The sequence below is a fragment of the Macaca nemestrina genome, chromosome 7 (assembly GCF_043159975.1).
Source record: "Macaca nemestrina isolate mMacNem1 chromosome 7, mMacNem.hap1, whole genome shotgun sequence".
NCBI classification, from domain to species: Eukaryota; Metazoa; Chordata; class Mammalia; order Primates; family Cercopithecidae; genus Macaca; species Macaca nemestrina.
Genome location: NC_092131.1, coordinates 161,829,316 through 161,851,626, shown reverse-complemented (window position 1 = coordinate 161,851,626; position 22,311 = coordinate 161,829,316). Strand labels below are relative to the sequence as shown.

At 55.8% G+C, this 22,311-nt stretch overlaps 1 protein-coding gene across 5 annotated transcripts; it reads right to left on the bottom strand.

The window, feature by feature from the left end:
- Positions 1-350: 350 nt before the first annotated feature.
- LOC105492354 (phospholipase C beta 2) lies at positions 351-20,484 on the bottom strand. Of its 5 annotated transcripts, none has more exons than XM_011759377.3 (32): positions 20,132-20,484; positions 16,557-16,634; positions 15,844-15,912; positions 15,021-15,161; positions 14,824-14,903; positions 14,689-14,742; positions 14,510-14,585; positions 11,664-11,764; positions 11,334-11,500; positions 11,097-11,243; positions 10,760-10,917; positions 10,422-10,504; positions 10,066-10,150; positions 9,292-9,454; positions 9,069-9,181; positions 8,844-8,940; positions 7,695-7,779; positions 7,429-7,553; positions 6,780-6,934; positions 6,077-6,241; positions 5,418-5,517; positions 4,839-4,943; positions 4,565-4,659; positions 4,350-4,425; positions 4,073-4,117; positions 3,732-3,954; positions 3,485-3,650; positions 3,211-3,287; positions 3,027-3,122; positions 2,467-2,524; positions 1,739-1,825; positions 351-1,389 (listed from the first exon to the last, which is right to left on the bottom strand). In XM_011759377.3, exons 1-32 carry the CDS (start codon positions 20,213-20,215, stop codon positions 1,186-1,188), a joined length of 3,558 nt encoding a protein of 1,185 aa, XP_011757679.2. In that variant the 5' UTR covers positions 20,216-20,484; the 3' UTR covers positions 351-1,185. The 5 variants fall into 5 exon arrangements, with proteins under 5 accessions (XP_011757679.2, XP_011757684.2, XP_011757687.2 ...); XM_011759382.3 differs by having other exon boundaries at positions 4,073-4,114; XM_011759385.3 differs by having other exon boundaries at positions 9,304-9,454.
- Positions 20,485-22,311: the final 1,827 nt, after the last annotated feature.

Genomic DNA, 22,311 nt, shown 5'->3' with positions numbered 1-22,311 from the left:
GGGCCTAGATTGCCTAAAAGTTTGGAGTTGCCCCCAAAATAGGGGACATCTTTGTACTCAGCTCTTCTGCTCCAACCCTGAGAGTGGAAACAATGAAGGGCCACATCTGTGTGGGGGCAAAGTGGGAGTGACATAATTTTCCAGTGATTGTGGCATCAGGGCCAGCAGAAGGGGAAATGAATCCTCTTCAAGCCCAGAGGCAGGGCCGTTTCACTGGACTATGGACAGGACCTAACCCTGGGTTCAGCTCCCCAGAGATTTTTTCCCCAGCCTGTTTCATTTCAGGGGCACTCCACTACCCTGCTCCCCATTTCCTACCTGTAGAATAGAGACCAGGCTTAAGCAGGAAACACTGGGATGAGGTTCTTTAATAGGAGCAGGAAGGAGAAAAATAAATAAACCTCATAAATTCAGGAGAGCAAATGATGCTGACATTGTCAGGCAGGCAGCCTGAGAGGGGTACATGCTAGGAACAGTCTGCCCCCAGGCCTAGGAAGAGGGGTGAGCCAGGTTCAGGGTGGAAGAGCACCCGAGAGGCCACTGCCCCGCGTGACTCAGCCAAGCAGGGCTGAGGCAGCTTTTCCATTTCAGCCTCCTGTTCTGGACAGGCAGAGGGGAGGGGTGGGCCCTCAGCCGGGGAGTGGCTGTCCCCAGGGAGCTGTGAGGTAGTGCCAGGCTCTGCCTCTAGGAGTGGACAAGGCCAACTCAGGGCAGGCCTGATGGGGCCTGGAAGCCTGGCAGAGCTGCTAACATTGGGGCAGGAGGGTTTGGGGCTAGAGTGGAGGTTCCAGGTGGGTGGGTCCAACCCTCCAGGTGAGGAAACTGAGCCCAGAGTGGGGTACCGCTGGTTGCTCAATAGGAAAGGCAGAGCAGGGCCAGGACCCCACTTTCTGCCTCCAAGTCCATAGTCTTTTGCCTTCAACAAATATATGACACTTATCTAGAGATGTGGGGGTAGGAAGTCAGCTTGCGAAGACTTCTAGGCCCCAGAGGCGCTGCTGTGAGGGTGCCTAGGTCCTGTCTCGGCCTCTGGCCTGGCCGTTGAGGAGGAGGCTGCAGCGTCCAAGGCAGCCACAGGTTCCCACAGCCTCAGAAGGCTGGGGCTCCTTTTTCCTGGGGGAATAGAAGCACATCCCAGAGAAGGGGCTGAACATCCTTGCTAAATGTCCCAGTGGGATGGAGGCATCAAAGGCGGCTCTCCTGGACATCTGTCTTTGCTACGACTGGGTCCTGCTCACACAGCTCTGGGGGGCACTCGCAGTCCCTCTCAGGCTTGTCCTTGGTCTCAGAGGGAAAGCAGGTCCTGAAGCAGGCCCTCACCGACTCCTTCACCTCTGCCTCCAGACCCTTCATCCTGGCCTCGTACTCTGCCAGCGCCTCCTTCTGGAACTGTGGAGACAGCAAGGACGCCTGCCTGGCTCAGGAGGGCCCCCTGTCCACCCTCACTCCCTGGACAGTGGGAAAAGGAGATGCCCAGTATCCATGTTCGGAGCTCCTAGGAGACTGGGGTGAGAGGCGGGGTGGGGGAGTGGTGGAGCCCATCAGGAGCCTGTCAAGAAAGGGATCCCAGCCAGGCAGAGATCTGCAGAGCTGCCTCATTTGAAAGGGCCTCGGGACCCCACAGTGAAGGATGATGGCCCCTTCCCTGCCCTCTGACTGGCAGCTCCCTGGGGCAGGGCCCCTTTACACCCCAGAACCCATTCAGTTCTGCTGGGGGCCCCCGTAGTGAATCTGTTACCTGCTTTTCCATCTCCCGTATCTGTTCCAGGCAAGCAGCCTGCTTCTCTTCCAGCTTCTCCTGGTGCTTCTCCAAGTTCTCTGTCATCTGGGTGGGAGTGGATGGCAGAGAATCAGGACAGCATAGACAGGCAAGCTGGGTCAGAATCCAGCTGTAATCCCAGCTAACTAGTTGTAAGACCTTGGGCAAATTCCTTAACATTTAGGTAGTTTTTTAAATTTGTAAGATAAGGATAGCAGCACCTGTCTCACTGGACTGTAAAAGATTATACAAGACAGCTCATGTGAGGCACCTGGCAGAGTGCCTGGCACAGGTCAGGACCCAGTAGGTGGCAGCTCTGTTCTGTGGTTAATGATCCCCAGGGGAGCTTCAGGTCCATTCTCTCTTCCAACTCCTTGGCACCTCAGGAAGCCTCCTCACTCCCTCCTCATCCCCCGACCCTTGCCAGTCCCAGCCTCCCCTGGCCCTGATACGGGCGTTAGCCCATATCATTTCCACACATGAGAACTGGCCAGAGATAGACCCCTTCAGGCTGGTACCCCAACCTCCATACACAGGCCAGAACCCCAGGATGTCCCCTTCCACCCCAGCTGCATGGACGGCGCTGGACAGTGCATCTCCTAAGGGCAAAGTCAGGGCCTGGGGCCACCCCTTCCCACTCGTGAAGAGCGAGATTGTGTGTGTGTGTGTGTGTGTGTGTGTTTAGGAAGAACACAGGCCTTACACACCTGCTTGATCACCTGCACTACTTCCTGGATGTGGGAGCTGTTAATCTCTCTCTTCAACCTGTTGGTGTAATTGGAGTTTTAGAAAAGGGAGAAAGCCCCTAGGGAGAGTAGGGTAACATGCAGTCTATGCAGGGTGTAGGCAAATGAGAAATCCAACATAGGGCAGGAACCAGCTGGGGGCAGGCGTGGGGACCCAAGGAGTACGTAGGGGCCGCTGGGAGTCATGGGGCCCTCTGAGGGAACCATTTCCCCACCAAAACACGCTGTCCTTTAAGGCTTCCGTGGGAAACAGTGTCACCACAATGGACAGGCTGCAGTCCCAAGGCCTCAGCTCCCTCCCTGCAGGCTTGGCTGCCTCCAGGGCTCTGCCCATGTAGTGTTGGCCTCCATGTTTTGTCTGAGGAGGACACTCTGGTCAAAGGTGACAGGTGGGATCCGCTTTTTGGAGAGCCAGGGGACAGGTGCATCTTTGGGAAGTGAGTCAGGATCCACTTGGAGAGAGGCCCCTTTCCACCTGAAGTGGGATCTGCCCAGCCCTGGGCCTCCCCTCCAGGGCTCACCTCTCCTGAGCCATCTTATCTGCGGTGACTTTGGTCATGCCCTGGATCCGCTCCAGTCTCTTGGTCTCCAGCTTTTTCTTCATCTCTTTGGTGTCGCTGCAGAGAGACAGGCATGAAGGAGCTGTTTTGGGCGGCCGAGCCCTTGCTGGGAGGTGAGGCAGGTGTGGGAGGGAGGCAGTCGTACATCTCCGCCGTCTCCTTCAGGGCCTTCAGCTCTGCCGCCTGTTTCTCTCTGGCCAGCTCCATCATTTTGGAGATTTGCTGCGGGGAGAGGAAGCAGGTTTGGCGAGAAGCCCTTTGTTGGGCAGAGGGAGTTGGTGGGGGTGTCGGTGGAAGGGTGGGATAGGTCGGTAGCGGGGGAGTCGGTAGGGAGGTGGGGTCGGTGGGAGGAGTGGATGGGGTGGTGGGGGTGGGGTCCGTGGGGCTGGTGGGGTTGTCGCCCCGCCCCTCCAGGCCACCTCGGCCGCGTGCTGCTCCTTGCGCTTCAGAACGCACTCGTACTGCTCCTCGCCCTGCCGCAGCAGCTCCAGCTCCAGCCTGTCCTTCAGCTCCCGCACGCGCGCGTCCATGCCCTCAGGGCTCTCGCCCGGCGCGGCTCCGGCGCTCTCCTCGCAAGGCAGGCTCCTGGGGAGGCCACGTGGGGACAGGCCCTGAGATCCTCCGCCGCCCGCGCTGCAGAGGGCAGGGCACCGCCACGGGCCTTACCTCTTCTTGCGAGAGCCTTTGCCCGGGCCGAGCTTGCCGGCCCCGCCACCCCCCGCGCCCCGTGGCCCGAGCTCGACCAGCTGCGCCGCGCCCCGCTGCAGCAGCTCCTCCCAGCGCCGCGCTCCGCGCCGCTCCAACTCCCGCAGCTCCTTCTCGTGCCGCCGCTGCAGCTTCACGACGCCCTTTAGCTCCCGGAGCTCCTCCAGGCTGGCGGTCCGTGGCTCTGCAGAGGCCCGGATGAAGCACACCACCAGCCAGGCCGCCCTGCCCGTCCAACCCCCAAGGAGCCCCGGACCCGCCCCAGGCTCATCCCCGAGATCACCGGGCTCAGCAGGCCTTACCCGCAACTTCTTTCATAGCCTCTTCCCTGGCCCAGGCCCTGGCTGCTGCAAGAGCCATGGGCTGGGCTGGCAGGTGCTCCGGGGGGCCCCTTGGCTCCATTCGCCTCCCCCACCCCGCCCCTTGGGAGTCGCAGTATGTGCCCCCTGCCCCGCACTTTCCTGGCACTGAGGTTTCAGACACAGCCCTTCCTTCCCCAGGTGAAATTTTTTAAAGGGAAGTGTCTGTGGGTGCAGAGGTGGAGGTGCCTCCAATAGGTGTGCAGAACGAAGCTCATACCTGGTGACCCATTGCTCCTTGGGGCCAACGCACCATTGACCTGGCTGGCAACTGGACTCGCCAGTGGGAAGGGCTTCTGTGTAGGGAGAGCAGGTTAGGAAGGGGGCTTGACAGCCCTCTCTCCCAGAGCCTGGGACTCGGCCCTCCCCCCATCCTCTCCCACAAATAGGGCCGAGCTCTGGTGAGCCCCTGGCAGCAGTGCAGGCAACACAGACCTCAGGCAGCCCTCCCATGATGTCCTTGAGCTTCACAGACCTCTTGTCATGGGCACTGAAGAACTTGATGGGGTTGGCGAGGGCCACAGTGAGATCTGGGTGGGTGCACAGGACATTACAACATGGTGTATATGGAGATGTGCCTGGAAGCCTCCCCTGTCCTCACCCACTCCAGGATGCCCCATCTGGATCTCACCCCACTCTGGAGGCTGGCTGGATGGGAAGGAAGGGGGAACAGACACCCTGGGGCTCCTGGCATGCCATGGGCTCCTACCTGCCCAGGCACCAGGTACGTAGTCCTTCATCTCTAGGAAGACGAAGAGCGCAGGCATGGTGAGGGGCATGTTGCTCTCACTGTGTAGGCACAGGTGGTGGTACCCTGTCAGACAGGACGGGGTTGGCAGTGAGCCAGAGCCCATTCCTGCCAGTGCTGTGCACACACAGCCCAGGACCCAAGGGTCTGAGTCTGGCACTGCACCATCCTGGCTGTGTGACTTCAGCCAGTTACTTTAACTCTCTGAGACTTTCCTCATCTGTGAAGAGGGGATGAGTGTCTACTCATGTGGTTATTGTGAGAATGTATTATAAGCCCTTAGCACATTTTAAATGCCCATAAGTGTCAGCTACTTGAGAAACTGCCCCAGCCGTTTCAGAAAATTACAGCAATTCTGTTAGGTGGGCAGAGTTCCCACTTCTGTCAGGTTCCTGGAGAGGTACTGTTCCTGCCCTACTGCTTGAAATGTGAGGGCTTAGGTAAGGCCTCACTCCAGGCGCCCTCCCAGAAGCTGCCCCACCCAGTGCACAGGCTCCTGCTGCTGATCTTGGAACAGTGAAGAAGGACCCCGCTCCTTACCAGAATTTAGGGCATTGATGGGGATGATGCGGTGTCCAAGAAACTTGTTGCCTTCCTCCATCACAGCCACCCTGAGAGAGGCCAGCTCAGGCACCAAGATCTGGGGAGAGTTGGGGACATGACAGGCTGGGAGGGGAAAAGGGAGCCAAGCTGTCCTGCTCCCTGGCTCCAGAAGTCTCAGCATCACTGTGAGAACATGGTGAGTGTCACCAGATTTGGTGGGGACAGACCGACAGCACATTCTAGGCCATATACAAAGACATCCCCACAGCTCATGCCGTGGCTGGTTCCACACAGGGGAGGAGGGCGAGATGTGCAGCCCAGGGCTGAGGGGACCTGGTGCAGACAGCACTTGGCAGCTTTGCTAGTGGGTATCCAGTGGGGCAAAAGAGCCCCATGGGACCCTCAACCCTGAGTTCACATTTCTGCCTCTAATCCTCACACACACACACACACACACACACACACACACACACACACACACACACACACACACTCTGCCTACCAAGGAAACTTCTGTAAACTTGGGTTTTGCACCAGGGTGAGGGGTGGAAAGAGGAGGAGGAAGAAGGTCAAGGAGCTGCCTTGTTTACTTCCTTTTGTCTGTAAGTAGAGGCCGAGAATAGACAGACTCTGCCCTGCCATGCCCTGGCCCCCACCTTCTCAAAGACAAAGGGCTCCTCCTTCCAGACAGGATTGATGGAATTGGTACTGGGTGACAGCTTAGTTCGGTAGCGCCTCTTGGGGTCCCCAGGAAGGCCAAACAGCTCCACTTCCACATAGGTGCGCACACTGCGTTCTGACAGGAACTGCCCAGAGATCACCTGGGGGCGGAGGCCCAGGGACACCAGCATCAAATCCCCACCCAGGCCCTTCCCCAAGCATCTGGGGCCCCGGCTCCCTAGAGCTGAAGCGTTCGTTCTTGGGTGTTATGAAGAAGCTCATTCAGCTCTGGCCACGAGTAGAGGCTGTGTAGCCCACGGGTTACAGCTAAGCTCTGAGGACCAGGGTGCTTCTAGCATGAAGGGAAGAGGCGGGCCTCCCACCTCCCTCCCCAGTCAAAGAGGGAACAACGCCTTCCCCCAGGACCTGGGGCTCTGGCTGCCCCACTCTGCCCACTCTTCCTCCCCTCCCCCACCCCAGCCTCAGCCCTTCCCGTTGGTTTCCATGGGGACCAAGTGGCAGCCTCCAGTGCTGAGGAGGAGGCAGTTTCCAAGGCAACTTGCTACTGCAGGAACTGGCTGGGGCTGAAGTTTCCAGGATATCAGGGGAGGGGGTTGGGAGTTGAGTGAGGGGTGGGCTCCTGTGCCCTTCTACTCAAGACCTCAGCCTCCCGGACACTTGTCTGTCCCAGGGTCTTGCCGTGATAGAAAGGGTGGTGGCCACCACCACGTCGATGCGGTCCACTGAGAAGGGGTTGAACTGCTTGTCCGGCCGGCGCATGAACTCGTGCTTGAGGAGGTAGCCGCTCTGCCCATTGAACTCAAACACTGCCATGTTCTGCTGCATGGGCAAGTCTGGAGGGACAAGGACACTCAGTGAGGAAGGCCCAGCTCTGTGGCTGTGCCCAGTCTCCATTTCCTCCATTCCCAGCATTTGCTGTCTGGTGAATGGGGAGGTTGGGTGGACCATGAGGATGAGGGCTTCTCCTATCCCAGTCTGGTTCCTTGGGGTGTCTCCTCTCTTAGGCAGGGTCCATAGCCTCGAGGCAGCAAGGAGCAAAGCCACAGCCAGGCCGAGCGCCTGTTGTGGGAGCTGGGGCAGCTGGGGCAGGTGGCCCACAGACACACCTGGGTGGAGCGGCCAGCCTGGCATCTTCACATCCATCATGTATGCGCAGGCACACAGGCTAGTGCATTTCTACCCCCAAATTCTCACATACCCGGGCATGTTCCCAGAGTCTACACAAACAGCAGGACTCCCCAGGCTGTTCCAAAGACCCCTCAGGGATATAAAGGTAGGGGGCACAGGGACCAGGGAAGGATTCTTAGGGGCCTGGGAATGCCCTCACCCATCGTCTGGAAGTTGAGGGCAACCATCTGGCATCCAGCATTCCAGAACATCTGGGGCATGTAGTTGGAGGAGTCCATGCGGGTTCCCTTGGGGTAAATGCGGCTCATCTGGCGCTTGTTGTAGCTGTCCCAGAGTATAGGACCCTAGCCCAAGGCCGTCTGCACCAGGAGGACCTAACAGCTTACCGTGGGGGCCCTGTCCCCAGGCCCTCCTCTAGCTCCCCACCCCAGCCAGGGACCCTGGCCACGGAAGCCTCAAGGATACTCCACAAACTGCACCGAGGCCTTGGAGAGCAGGTCATATGCCTTGAGTTCTGTGAAAGATGAGATGACATAACTTCGGTTCTTTTCTATATAGGGGAGAAAGGGAGGGGAGGAGTCTTATCAGGCTGTCCCCTCCCTCAGTCTTGGCCTCGCCTTTGGGGCAGCTCCCTCTGGCCTATGGAGATGCCTCCAACCCAGCATTTCCACTGAGGCCTGAGGTTTAGGGACCAACCTCTGGGAGAAGTGTATGGATCACAGTGCTGCTGGCGTGAGAGGTGTTCTCAGTGTGTAGGCACAGGGGTGGGGTGTGTGCCGTGGATGTGGAGAGTGAGGCCCACATGCCATAGATGGACACAGAGGGCATGGGGAACATGCCAGGCTGAGCCTAGGGGGTCAGTAACATGCTGTGCACACATGAAATGTGAACACGTGCTTTGATGTGCACAGGGAGTGAGGTGTGTAAGCTATGGCTGAACGCATCTGGGGAGAGGGGCACATTAAGTGTAGTACATGTCATGAGTGTGCCCAGGTGGGGATGCAGGCTGTGGGTTCAGTGATGAGAAGTCGGTGCCACAGAAGTCCAACTGTGCACAGGAGGAGACAGAAAGAGGTGCTCGTGTGCGGGACATGCACAGAGTGAGAGGAACGTACTGTGCTTGTGTCCAGAGAAGATAAAGGTAAACAGCCGGGGTGTGCACAAAAGGGGAAGAATGTGACGGCGCAGTATGCTCTGGTGACTTTCTCTGCCTCCACTCCCTCTCAGGAAGTCTCATGTCCCAGGGCCAGGGCTTCTGGACTTGGGCCAGCCCACAGCACAGTTCAGCCCTGGGAATCACAGAGCCTGCAGGCAGCTGCAGGAGCCCCAGGCCATCCCAGCCAAGGTGGCCTGTCATAACGCCCAGCCTGTCACCGACACACTCCAGAGCATTCTGTTTGGTGCCAAGTTCCTCACTAGAGAAACTGGGAGCCACTGCCACTTAAGCAAGCCCTTTGCCTGACTCCCTGGCTGGGTATTTATAGGCAGGGCCCCAAGTCCAAGGAAGGGGGAGATCCCCCTTCCTCTTACCCACCCGTCAAGCTGCTTGGTCTCGGAACAGGCTCCTCCTGAGGCTAGCCTAACCACCCGCCAACACCACTCATGCTAACTTACGAGCAGAGAACTCAAAGGAGATGAACTTGGTGGGCTGAATGTAATTGACTAGGCTGGACATCTCCTCATAAGCCGTCACTTCCAGGCCTGCTGTGCCCTAAGGAGGAGAGGGGAGGGCAAAGAAGAGGAGGACGGTGTAGAGCCCAGGAATGTGGCCCAAGGCCCCTACCCAGGGGCTCAGCAGTGAAGGATGACACAGGGGGGCCCAGGGCTACCCCCACACACCTCATCCGACTGCATCTTCTTAATCTCTTCTTCGTCCAGGTTTCCTGACTCCTCCTCCTCTTCCTCTTCCACCTCCTCGTCCTCCAGCTCAGTCCCTTCCTCGCCAGCCCACACTGCCACAGACAGCTCTGTCGGCACTGGCTCCTGCATGGCTCCTCCAGGTCCAGCCCCTCTCCTGTTCCAGCTTCTCCTAATACCCCCACCAGAGTCCTCCCCGACTCACCTGTGCCCTCACCTGCAGGGGCACTGCGTGGGCTGCTGCCCTCAGCCTCCCCACCAGGATCCTTACTGGAGGAGGTGGGGCTGGAAAACTGGTTCTTCTTGTTCTTGATGAGGATCTTGCCCCTGAGATCCTCAGGGCTGGGCAGGGGGACACCTGGTTTCAGCTATGGAGTGGAGAGCAGGTCAGCACCATCTTCTCACCTTCATGGCATAGCCTGAGCTCCTTAATGCCAAGCATGCTCCCTTGGTGTCCACCACTCCTCTTGATCCACCTCTCACTACTGCTCCTCATCCCATTCTCACCGAGATAAATCCAGCTTATCCCTTGGAGTAAATGCGGCTCATCTGGCGCTTGTTGTAGCTCTCCCTGAGTATAGGACCCTGGCCCAAGGCCGTCTGCACCAGGAGGACCTAACAGGCTACTCTAGGAGCCCTGTCCATCACTTCCTCCAGGAAGCCTTCCCGGATCCCCCAAGACAAGATCAGAACTCCCCAGGTGCTCCCATAACAACCACTGAGTTGTAATGGCCTGGTTACTTGTCTGTCTCCTCACCAGAGGGTAATACACCTGAAGGCAGGGACTGTGTCTTCGTCACTAGCATACCCCAAAGCCCAGCACAGAGCCTGACACGTGGTAGGTGACAGGATCCCAGACTCACATCTAACCAAGTGAACCCTAGCATCCTTGGGAGTGTCTCCCTCCCTAACCTGGTCCTCACCCTGCCCCAGGTTCCCAGGCCCAAGGCCCAAATGTCCCACAGCAAAGCCCACTCACTGGGAACTTTTCCAGGGGCTCTGTGAGCAGCATATCCCCAAAGATCGTCCGGCAATACTCAGCCATCTTAGCCTGCTGGCGGGGTCTGCAGGGAGCAAAAGTGGGGGTGGGGTTCAGTCACTCAGCACCAACCCTCTTATGCATCCTTTTGTGCCCTTGATGACCCAGATCAGGGGCCAGGAGGTCAGGGAGGGAGGGACTTGAGCAGGAGAACATGGGGCCTTAGGGAGATAATATTGAGACATGGGAGAAGCTGCAGGCAACAGCTAGAGGCTGGGGCAGTTGCGGGGAGGACAGTTGCAGGCAAGAGACTGGGGACTGTGTAAGAATGTGGCTAAATGAGCCTGGATACGCACGAGTCCACATGGTTCTCAAACGACAGGATGATAGGATACGGGGAGGTCTTAAAGGCGCTTTCTGCAATAGCCTCAATTGCTTCCTGGAGGAGAAGGAGACTCCATGAACAGAAGGTCAGCATTCTGACTGCCTGTCCCATGATGGCACTTTTCCCTCCTGCCTAGTTTCAATACACACATATAACTGGATGGCCGCCATTGGCCCCCAATCCCCTCTGGTCCCCACTGGTCTGAGGCCTTCCAGCCATTCCTCCTCTCTAGCTTCAGCCCTCCAACCCCTCAAAGCTTCTGGCCCAGAGCCCTTCCTGTCACTACCACCTCTGTGCCCTGGGTCTCACTTTGAAGAAGATGTCTGTGGTCATGGTGAAGCCGTGGGTGATAATGGGCTCTTCGTCAGGGGGTTTCCCCTTCCAGCAATCTAGCTCCACGCAACGGCAGCCGGACAGCAGCACCTGGCGGTACATCTCAGCCGAGGAGAGGCCTGAGAACTGGCCGGCTGAGCCAGAGGATGGGGAAGAGGTGAGGGCATTACCCAAAGGCAGCCCAGCTCTCCCCCACCCCACTCCATCATGGTCTGATTTATTCTCAGGGCCAGCAGCATGTGGGCAACCCCTATGGAGGATGCAGGGAACCCCTGTGAAAGCAGAGGTTGGCACTGAGGTTATCAGGGCCCACCTGTCAGGTAGGTGTTGTGGGACGAGTTGATGAAGTAATGATTGAGTGGCTGTGTCATGTCGTGGTGGAGCAGCAGCTTGTCCTGGGCCAGCACACTGTTCTCTGGCCCACAGAGAAACCAGACCATGCCCTCAGGTGACAACTGGCCTGGGGGACAGGAGATAGCTGTCAGGGCTGCAGCCCCGCTGCCAAGGCAGGACAGGACCACAGGGGACAAGGGGTTCCCTTAGTTCTCACCCCTCTGCACATTGATGCCACTGGGCTCATACTTGTCGATGAGGCCCTGCACCTGGTCAGGCCGTGCTGGCGGGAACAGCAGGGAGTTAAGCCGGGAGTCCCGCTGTTTCTGGTTGATGAATTTGGTCAGGTGCTCCTTCGTCATGTAGGGTTTGGCCTTAGCATGGCTGCAGGCCAGAGAGAAGAGCGCAGGTCCATATCCCTTGGGCCTAGAGGCTTAGACAACCCCCTTGTCCAGTGAAGCCTCCTGATTCCCAGCATGGCAGGTGGGAGGAGGGGATCGTTGGCCACCACCCTTTTCCCATGAAAAGCACAACCCAAGAAACTCACTAAGAAGTGAAGATCTCATCTATTTCTGGCCGAGGACAGAGGCTCATGAGGAAACTCTTGTAGACAGGTTCTGGGAAGTCCTCAGGATTGATGGCGTCATTCTAGGGGCATAGTCACCTTATTGCCCCTGCCCTCACCTTCTCAGAGCTAAGAACCACAAACTCGGCCCAGCCCTGGTCAAGGGGACCTGGTCAGAAGGCAGGCTCAAGGCAGACAGAACTTCAAGGACACCCAAGCACCCACTTCTCAAGGCCCTGGTTGCTGAGCAGAGAGCATGCTTAGCTGGTTTGCTCTGACCCTGATTTTGTACAGTGGCTATTCCATCAGCTGGGGCAGGATCAGAACTAAGAATGACCAGAATGAGGTAGAAAAGGGGTCAGAAGAAATGGTGCTGCTTGCCAGGGTCGTAGGCTGTTTTTTTTTAAGTGGAGGACAAATATTCAAAAAGAAGCAATTTGCATACAAACATATATGCACCTAACGACAGAGCCCCATAATATAAGAAACAAAAACTGATAGAATTGAAAGGAGGACAATTCAACAATAATATTTGGAGACACCAAAAGCACGGGGACAAAGAAAGATAAATTAAACTTCATCAAAATTAAAAACTTTTGTGCTTCAAAGGCCACCATCAAGAAAGTGAAAAAGGTAACCCACAGAATGGGATAAAATATTTGCAAATCAGATATCGGATAAGAGATAAGTCAACGAAAAGACAACCCAATTGAAAGATGAACATTGAATTTGAACAGGTATTTCTCCAAAGAAGATATATAAGTGACCAATAAACACACGAAAAGGTGCTCAATATCATTTGTTGTTAGAGAAATGCAAATCAAAACCACAATGAGATACCACTCCCACTAGGATGGCTAAAATAAAAGACAATCACAAGTGTTAGTGGGATGTGACGAAACTAAAACCCCACACAGCACTTTGGGAGGCCAAGGAGGGTGGATCACCTGAGGTCAGGAGTTCAAGACCAGCCTGACCAAAATGGTGAAACCCCATCTCTACTAAAAATACAAAAATTAGCCCAGCATGGTGGCACATGCTTGTAATCCCAGCTACTTGGGAGGCTGAGGCAGAAGAATCGCTTGAACCTGGGAGACAAAGGTTGCAGTGAGCCAAGATTGTACCACTGCACTCCACCCTTGGCAACAAAGTGAGACTCTGTCTCAAAAATAAATAAATAAATAAATAGATAGATAGATAAATAAATCCCCACACAATGCTCTCACTTTAGAAAACAGTTTGGCAGTTTCTCAAAATGTTAAATATAGAGTGACCACATGACCCAACAATTCCATCACTGAGTATATACCTGAGAGAATTGAAAACATGTTCACACAAAATCATGTACACAAATATTCATAACCAAAAAGTAGGAAAAACCCAAACATCTACCAACTGATAAACAGATGAACAAAATGTGGTATATCCATACAATGGAATATTATTAGGCCATAAAAAGGAATGAAGTACTCATGCATGCTACTACATGGACAAACCTTGAAAACATTATGACAAATGAATTATGACATTGAAGAGCACATATTTATGATTTCATTTACTTTACCACCAGAATAGGCAAATCTATAGAAATAGAAACAAATAGTACATTTGTGGTATTCATGGATTCTGCACCTTTGCATTCCTTCCCTCCCCGACAAAAAAACATTAAATGTCTTTCAGAATCACACTGGAAGGCCAACATCAGTCTTAGTTTGGAGCAGAGGGTCTGAGCAGGAGAGTCTAACTGGATCTCCCCAGACCCATCCCTGCCTCTGGAGCTTCAGCTCCAAGCAAAGTTAGGTCAGTATCCTCTACTGAGACACAAGGAAAGCAGATAGATAAGGAGGACTTAGCCAAGGGAGGAGCTCAGGCGGCAGGAGAGAGGGAAGGTGGATGTGTGCTGACCACGGGTAAGTGGCGCTGGCTGTAGGGGAGCCGCAGGAGCCCATTCCTACCTCTCCCCAATGACACATTTGGATCCCTGTGACTGACTGCATCAAGGAGTCACCAACTCCGCAGAGCTGTGGCTGTGGGGTAAAGGCTCGTCCTGGGATTCATGTGGGCAGGTGATCAATGGGGGTCTTAGTTTTGCTTATTTATAATGTTCCAAATTCTTACCAGGAGAAAATGCTCCATGGGGCACAGGTTGGGACCCACACAAGAGGACTGGCCAAGCAGGGACAGGGGCTGAGGTCCTTTCCTCTGGCCAAGCTTGAACCCTGGCTCAGGGCCGTATCAGCCCTGAGGGCTACTTTTTGTAATTCACATAAGGTGCCTCATAGGGTGACCCTGCTTACAACTTGTAATTAAAATTTAATTACTTAACTAAAAAGACAAGAAAAAAATGCTTTTCTGTACAGAGCAGAAGTCTGCATCTTGGCAGCTTCCGCCTTTGGTTCAGTTCCTCTCCCCCAATACCCTGCAGACTTCCAGATCCCTGCAGGCTGCCGCCTGCCACCGCAGACCTTATCTCGCTCCTCCAGGCTAAAAACATTCACTCTCAGCTCCCATTCCCAACACTAGACGGGAATGCACGCCGTTTCTGCTGCCTGCCCTGAACACAGTCGGCCAACCACGGCCCCAGCGCCCCCACCACCCAGGGTAGGGGATACAGACAAACCTGCTTGGAGCCCAGTGTCTCACCCCCTGGCCCTGGCTCCACCCCCGTGCCTAGTGTCAGTAACCAGCAGCTCCAGGGTTGATTGGCTCTCCAGGTTCTTGGCTGGGGCTGTGATGTCATCTCTGCTGCCCGACCCACCATTCCTGGCCAAGTTGCTTTCTGGTGGGGACAAGGATACTGGGGGATGGGGGGGTGTCGATCCACTCACCTTGCCTTTAGGGAGGTGGCAGGCACTGAGAGCAGCTTCCACCCGCTTGCGGTCAGCAGGAAACATCTGGAAAAAGCTGAAGGGGCAGAGAAAGGCACCAGGTAGAGAGAGGAGTCAGGACTAGAGAAGAAAGGCTTTGGGGAGCCCCTGGAAGCCTGGGGAGGGGTTGGGGGTCTCACTTCTTCACTGGAATCTTCCCTTCAGAGTTGAGCTGCATCTTGAGCTTCACGAGGCTGGGGGGCAGAAAGCAGCCCGTCAAGGCCCAGGGCTGGCACACTTAGCACCAGGGCTCAGGCCAGGCAGGGGGCGCTTACATCTTGTCCAGGAAGGTGCTGCGGGAGGCGTTGGCCGTCAGCGGATGCTTGACTAGGGCCAGTATGTCCTCAGCCCAGACCTGCAGGACCACAGAGAGCAGCAGTCAGGCTCCTGAGCACCCCCGCCCAGGTCTGTGTCTCAGGAAGTCCAGGCTATCCCAGGGGCCCAGATCCAGGCCCGGTGTTCCCTGGCACACCTTGCCCACGTTCTCCTTGTAGGAGACGAAGTTGTGGAAGGTGAGGTCCACCATGTCCGGGCCAGACACCACGGTGAGCGTCTTCAGCAGGAAGCTGTTGTCAGGAAAGTCCATGTTGAAGACGTCCCGGAGCTTCTGGCTCTGCAGCACGTGGTGGCATGGTTAGGATGGAGGTATGCTCCCTCCCTGCCCAGGCCCAGTGTGGCTCTCTCTGGCCCTCCCCTCAGCCACCTGGGCTATGGCCCACTGGGCAGAATCCCATCCCCATCCCAGGAACCACAGGCCTTAGCATCTTCCTGTCCCTGACTCCAGCGGCTGGGATGGGAAGGAGAGGCCCTGAGGAAAAGGTTAGCCAAGGTGGCAGGCGGGCGGGGGGCAGGCCTGGGAGTCCTGTGTGTGTTGTTGCCACTTTTGTTTGAAGATGGATTCTTAGCTCCCAGTCTCAGAAAATCTGCTTCCCACCAATCCCTTCCTCCAATTTTCCTACCAGCATTAGACAAATATAGGCAAACTAGTCCAGGGGTGGGGGTGTAAGCCACCCCTCCCAGACAAGCTGGGGTACTTTAGGGGCAGGAGCTGACCCCTCCTCCCAGATCCCTGCCATCTCAGCTCACTGTGCCCAGTTCTGAACCTCAGAGCCCAGGCGAGCCCAGGAGCAGCCGCTCCCCTTCCTTGGCTTCCAGGCACGGTCCTTGCTGTCCAGCCCAGGAACCATTCCCCGTGCTCCAGAAGTCAGGCTTCCCACCCCCACAGGGACCCCCTGCCCTTGCCCCATGGAGCTAGTAGCTGTGCTTGAACCCGGGCTGCTACTGGACACACCTACCTTGGGCATCTTGGCAAACTTCCCAAAGCGAGTGTCCCGGATGCTGGTGATATCCAGAAACTCCATCTCCTGGGGGTAGGGGGGATCCCGGTGGGAGCAAATAAAGGATGTGGGACAAAAAGTCCAGGTCAAGAATGAGCAACAGGGAGAAGGGAGTTTCCACGCCCTTTAAATCTTGACCAACACCTCTCTCTAGATGCCAGGGCTGCCCAGGTCCACCTGGACCCCACCTTCCCTTCCTATGGCTCAGGTTCTCTCTATTCATGCAGATCCTCCTCCCTTCCCCTCTGTCCATTCCTCCCTGGCAGGGAGCTGAAGCCTGCAGTGTCTCCTCCACCATCCTGGACCCTCTTCGGCTTCCCCTTCCCGTCCTCCTGCCCAACAGCTGGGGCCTATCGCTCATCTCCCAGAGCCCCAAGTCAACCCACAGCCACAGGCAGAGCATCGGCCTTCAGCAGCAGCGCTTTTGCCTGTCTCTCTCTCTCCCCAAGGGATGCTAAGGATGGAACATTTGGGTAGCCACAGGTTGGAGTGACTACATCCTCCTTTCCAGAGCAAACAGCCCCTACCCACAGGGGAGCCCCTGGAGCCATCCTTCCAGGCCATTCTGTACTCCCCATCATCCATGCCTCCACCTCAGTGCAGCCAGGAGGCTGCCTGACCTCAGTGGATAAGCGGGAGTCCAGGGCCATGGCACACAAGGGTTTTCTCACCTTGCTTTGATATGTCCAGTATAAGTAGTAGCCCTTAGGATCCACACGGAGGATAACTGGAGAGGCAATTGTAGTTTCCTGCAGAGAGAAGGAGCCAGCACTCTATTCCGAGACCTCGGGCCAAGCCTCCCTGGTCCAGGCCAGGGGTTTCAGAGCTCATCATCTTCCCAGGAGGTGCCCATCCCAGAAATCTGAAGGTATTTCCTTTAGTTGTCTAGAGCTAAGCACCGGGAGGGACAGAGGATTTGGGGATGCCATTTCTGGAAGAGAAGAGTTTTCCCTTCTAAAGCCCAAATAGACTTTCTCCCTCTAGAACCTAAACAGGATCTTGGCACCTACCTCACCTCATAGAGGGAGACTCCCTACTGCCACCCAGGAGAGACTGACACAGCGAGAGCCAAGAGCCCAAACTCCTGCACCGGCATCTAAGGTCCTGCACAATCCAGATGCCACCTAACTTTCCATATGCCCCTTCTTCCCTCCATGAACACCTCCTACCCCATCCATTCAACTGTCCCATAAAGACACCAAGCCTTCCCACCTCCAAACCTAAGTGCCCAAATCTCCTCTGCTTGAAATAACTTCAAGGACAACCCGAGCCCCCCAGCTTCCAAAAACCCTTCCTGAAATGTGCTATAGTAACCAGGGAGATGTGGGTCACAGACCTAGAAGCCCACCTAGGAAATCACCAGGGACTCATGGACTCCAGGACAACAGGACAACAAGCCTGTGCTAGACCTTGAGCTTGGTGCTTGGTGCTTGGCGCTAGAATGTGGTATTTGCTGAATGAGTGAATGAATGAATGAATGAACTCACCTTCTAAAATCCTGTTCCACTCACTCACAGAGCACATAGGCTACCTTTTAGTTTAATGGTCTTTGTATGTGTATATAGCAAGATATTAAAATTAAGGTTTCCAGCAAGGCACAATAGTTGCCACACACTAAAACAGACCAAATGCAGCATTTACAAAGTAAACGATCCAAAAAATGTTCTCAGATCAGGGGTGGTTAGAGTACAGGGGAAAGAGAAAATTTTTGTGGGGAAGCCAATTTTGAGAAAGCTGTGTTGGGAGCTCCATTCTCTTACCTCCCCAAGGGAGAGCTGGAGTGCCTGATCCCCCACCTTAAGCCTAGTGAGGAGTTTCATCTCTACTTGGAGAGCTTTTGTGATCTATTATTATTATTATTATTATTATTATACTTTAAGTTCTGGGATACATGTGCAGAATGTGCAGGTTTGTTACATAGGTATACATGTGCCATGGTGATTTGCTGCTCCTATCAACCTGTCGTCATCTAGGTTTTAAGCCCTGCATGCATTAGGTATTTGTCCTCATGCTCTCCCTCCCCTTGCCCCCAACCTCACAACAGGCCCCTGTGATCCTTGAAGTTGTAGGCATAACAGACAGAGGTCGGACTTCTGCCCAGGAGACCTAGTGGGCTACAGTGGGCTAACTGTGCGGGGCAGAGCGGGGGTGCTGGCCTGTCAGACGAGCCTGCACCCTTGGGACAGCAGATGCGTGGGTATTTGCTGGGGTCCAGGGTGGGCCCATGGGAGAGTGGGGGCAAAGGGCCTAAAGCCACAGGAAGCTGAAGGTAGTAACAAGGGGCTGAAGACATAGTTGTGAGTGACCTCTAAAATGGAAATGCTGGGGTGACTTCAAGCAAGAGATCCCCATTCAAAGGGGAGGGTCCCCCAAGAATCCTCAAAAATGTCCTCCAGAGAAAGAATAAGCTTTAAGCTTCTGCCAGCCTCAGAAAGCATGAGCCAATTTATGACAGCACCTATTTAAATAGAACTTGGTTTCCCCTTTCCCACCTCCCTCCCTACAGCTCATGCCTAGAGGGGCCTTGAGCAGGACCAGCAGGGAATCCCACCAAGGCCCTTTCCATGGGGCCTGCAGCCTACCTGAAACTATTCCTCAAAGGAGGAGGGTAGAAGACATTAATGTAAATAAAGGCTGGAGTTTTGATTATAGCCAGTTTCTGACATCGGACTGGGTTTTGTGATGAAAAGTGACCACTGGACTGTGTTACCTGAGAGTAAATAATATCTTGTGGCCTTGCAGAGTTTCTTTCCACGGCCAGGAGGAGAGCTTCTCCTACCAAATATACTGGAAAGAGGCCATGGGGATGAAATAAAGTGGGGATTTGGTTACATCCTATGTATTCTGCCTATTCAACATGGCACAGCATACCCATGTCATCCACTAACTGTGCCGAAAGCAGCCTGAAAGCAGAGCCCTGTCTCACAGCAGCACGGGCCCTGTGGCTAGGCTTGGGACATTCTTGCTTGTGCAGGTCAGGCATCCAGGGAACATCCAATACTTTACCTTGGAGAGGGGAAGGGAACAGCCAGGTACACAGGTGCCAGCTTAGGAAGAAGGAGTCTCCACTAGCCGCCAACCCGCCCCTCCACTGCCACCCTGTGACCCTCTGCCCAGTCAAGTTACACACACTGCCCAGAGGAACTGAGAGAGGCCACTTCGCTTTTCATTCGGAGCCACTTCCCTCATTCCACAGGCTCCTGGGGCATGTCACCTCCATGCCACCACCACCATGCTACACCAACCCCACATCGCTCCTAGGGAAGCAGGAAGCTTCTCACCACAGAGCCTCAACCCGTAGTCTTGAGCAGTGAGATCCCCTAGCCCAGCCCCAAAGGGCCTAGACCCAGACCCCCTCATCCCACCTCCCTCCAAGCTAGCACTAAGGGCCGTCTTCCCTCCCCCACCCAGCCTTCATTTCCCTTCCTGGGACCAGCCCAGCACTCTAACTCTCAGACTGGGCCAGCCCAGCAGCCTCCCCTCCCTGAAGAAGGATCTCCATATTGTTCTCCCCAGCCTAAGACAATCCCTGGCCTAAGGGAACATTTTCAGGGGCCAGGAGAACCAGAGGCTGGGAGCAGCCCCGTGTAGGAAGGAACAGACACAGCAGAGAGAGGGCTGCAGGGTGCAGCAGTGCCTTCCCCTTCCCTGCAGACATGCATCGGGGAGCAATGCTGAGTCCAGCAAGGGGTAGCAGAAGTCAAATCAGTTCCTCCCCTGGAAGCAGAAGCCTCTAGTTCTCACTTAGGTCCAGGGGCCTTTCGTGGCTGCCCCCACAGCAGCGCAGGGGAGAGCAAGGCTTCCCTGGATGGGATGATGCCTGATGGAGGGGTGAAGAAGCTGGGTCTAAGCGCCCTGCCAGAGCAAGGGCAAAGCATCTGCTGGGAGCAGGGACGAGCTCACCTCTCCTCCTGGCCTGCCTCTGCTCTGGGCTGTACTTTCCTCCTGTTCTCTTGGGGGTTTGAAGGAGAAGAGATGCAGACCCAAATAAACTACCTCTAGTGACCAACCAGGCAGCTCACCAACTTCTCACACCTAGACACCGAGGCTTAGCCCTGCAGCCGGGGACATACACCCTTAACCACAGGTTTGTTTATCCAGGCAGTGGTGTCAGCTGCCTGGCCAAACCACACAGGCGCCTGGGTCCTAGGAGACATAAACCAATCCTCCCGTCCCGGCAAAGCCCCGGAGCAGCCCAGCCCCCACGACCGAGTGCCCCAGAAGCCAAGGCCCCTGCCCCACTTACATCATCCCATTTGATGAAGCGCTCCCCTTGGCTCAGATAGGGCTTCACCCTGGGGGGCAGCAGCACAGGGTTGAGCAGAGACATGGTGCCAACTCTTCCTCTTTGGAGAGTCTGGGCAGACACAGGCGGGCAGAAGAAGGGCAGGAAGGAGGCCAGCCAGGAGGGGGAGCCAAGCTGGGCTCACGTGGCACCCGTCCCTGAGCTGCTCCAGAAATCTAGGTGCTCTTATAGCCCCTGGGGTGGCCCTGGCTGAGTGCAGGGCTGAGCTCTAGCCAGAGACCCATCTGCCTTGTAAATCACCCTCCTCCCACTCGCCCTGCCTGCCATGGGGGCCTGTGGTCACTGCTTCTGCCCAAGGAGGCAGAAGCAGGAAGCCCCCGCCTCTTCTGGAAGCCCCCGCCCCCACCCCCACCCTGTGCCTCTCAGCACTTCCTGCTCTGGGCTTCCTTCTCTGCGCTGCTCACAACGGACAGGTGGTCATGAGGCCCAGTCGCCTTGGAGCCAGGGCCTCTCAGTCCCTGCGGTGGTCCCCGGTCAGATTTGGCCCAGGAGGGCTGGAGAAGGACGACATGGAAATCAACTGGGGAGACTGCTGCCCAGGCCAGGACGGAAGAAAGGCGCAGGGAGCTTACTAGGAGAAAAGACGTCCTTGGGCAGGGGCCAGAGCATGGGGGTCTGACCCCAAAAGCTGGGACCACCGCAGAGGCAGGGGTCAGGTGGGGACAGGACCCAGCTGGAATGGAGTGTTTTGAATAAGCAAAGTTTGCTGAACACACGGCTCCTCTTTCTCAATGCTTCCTCTCCATGAAAATGAGGTGCACATGAGGCAAGGCAATCACCCCCTCACCCACCTCACCAGACTCCCACCTCTGGGCCTCTGGGACTGCCTGGGGCCTGGACCCCCACCGAGCAGCCCCTGCCCCTGCCTCCACCGCGCTGTCCTCCGGGTGCCCGCCTCTGCTCTGCACCCTGGCCTGCAGCGGGACTGGGGTGGAGGGATGGCTGCTCTGGTTGGCAAGGCTCAGCCCCAGCTGCTCAGGTGCCTGACCCACACTCTGCCCCAGGCCCAGGGGGTTCAGCACCAGCCCAGCTGAACCCAGCCCACTTCCTCTTGCCTAATCTGCTCCTTTTATCGCCCTTCTTAGCCCAACCGGGGAGGTAGGGAACTCTACCCATGACTTCCTTCCCCTCTGGGGCCTGGCTTTCTGCCCTGGGTCCCCCGCCATGGGGCTTTGCATATCCCCGACAACGGTGGAGACCCTTACCCAGGCCCTAGAATTGTCTCGGCTGGAGGTCTGGTCCAGGGCAGGATGGAGGGTGAGGGAGGACACTCTTCTTGGGGAATTAAGACAATAAACCGCCAAGTGGAGGCTGGAGCTAAGGGAATTCCCAGCACAGAAATAATCTGCAGAAGAGCAATTCTAGGGCCAGAGGGATGGAGCCAGAACAGGGCCTGACCAAGCCTCCTGGAAATGGTAACAACTTGGAGGACTCTTCCTCCTCCCTTTCCCCGACCCCTCAGAGTCATCTCTTCTCTCTCCCTCCCTCCAGTCCGGGGCCCCTCAGGGACCATCTGGTGGCCCACTCTGTTCTGGGTCCCTCCCTGGGGGTCAGGTTCCCTGGATGTCTGTTTGAATGGATTTTGCAAGGCAAATCCCTGTCCCTTCCCAAAGCCCCTGCACCTGTCACCTGCCGCTACCCTGGTCCCGGCACCGAAGTCCCTCCCTTTCATCTGTCCTGTAGCCATCAGCCCCCTCTCCACTTTGGGCCTGGAGAGACCCATCCATTCCTCCCCCTCAGCATGAGGAGGAAAGGGACAGGCTTCTCTCCTCATTGCAGGATTTTAGGGCTCCTCACTCTTCCTTTCCATCTCCAGCTCCAAATCCACAGAACAAAAAACCTTGACTATCTTTACTCAGTGATGACACTGCCTTCACTGTTCTTGGGACCCCAGTTGTAGCTTCAGTGGGGGCCTGTACTCTCCCGCACACATCCTGACCTCCTGCAAAGCTAGTTCCAAAACTGCAGAAAATCCAGGCAGTCAGGAGAGCCAAAAATCTTCATCAAAGAGGGCTTTTTTCTTTTAAAAAACACATTTAGGTTGTAAAATGTGTGTTGACAAAGAAAAATGTTATGTAAATATTAGTAGAGAAAATCAGGGAAGTTACATGAATGCCCCA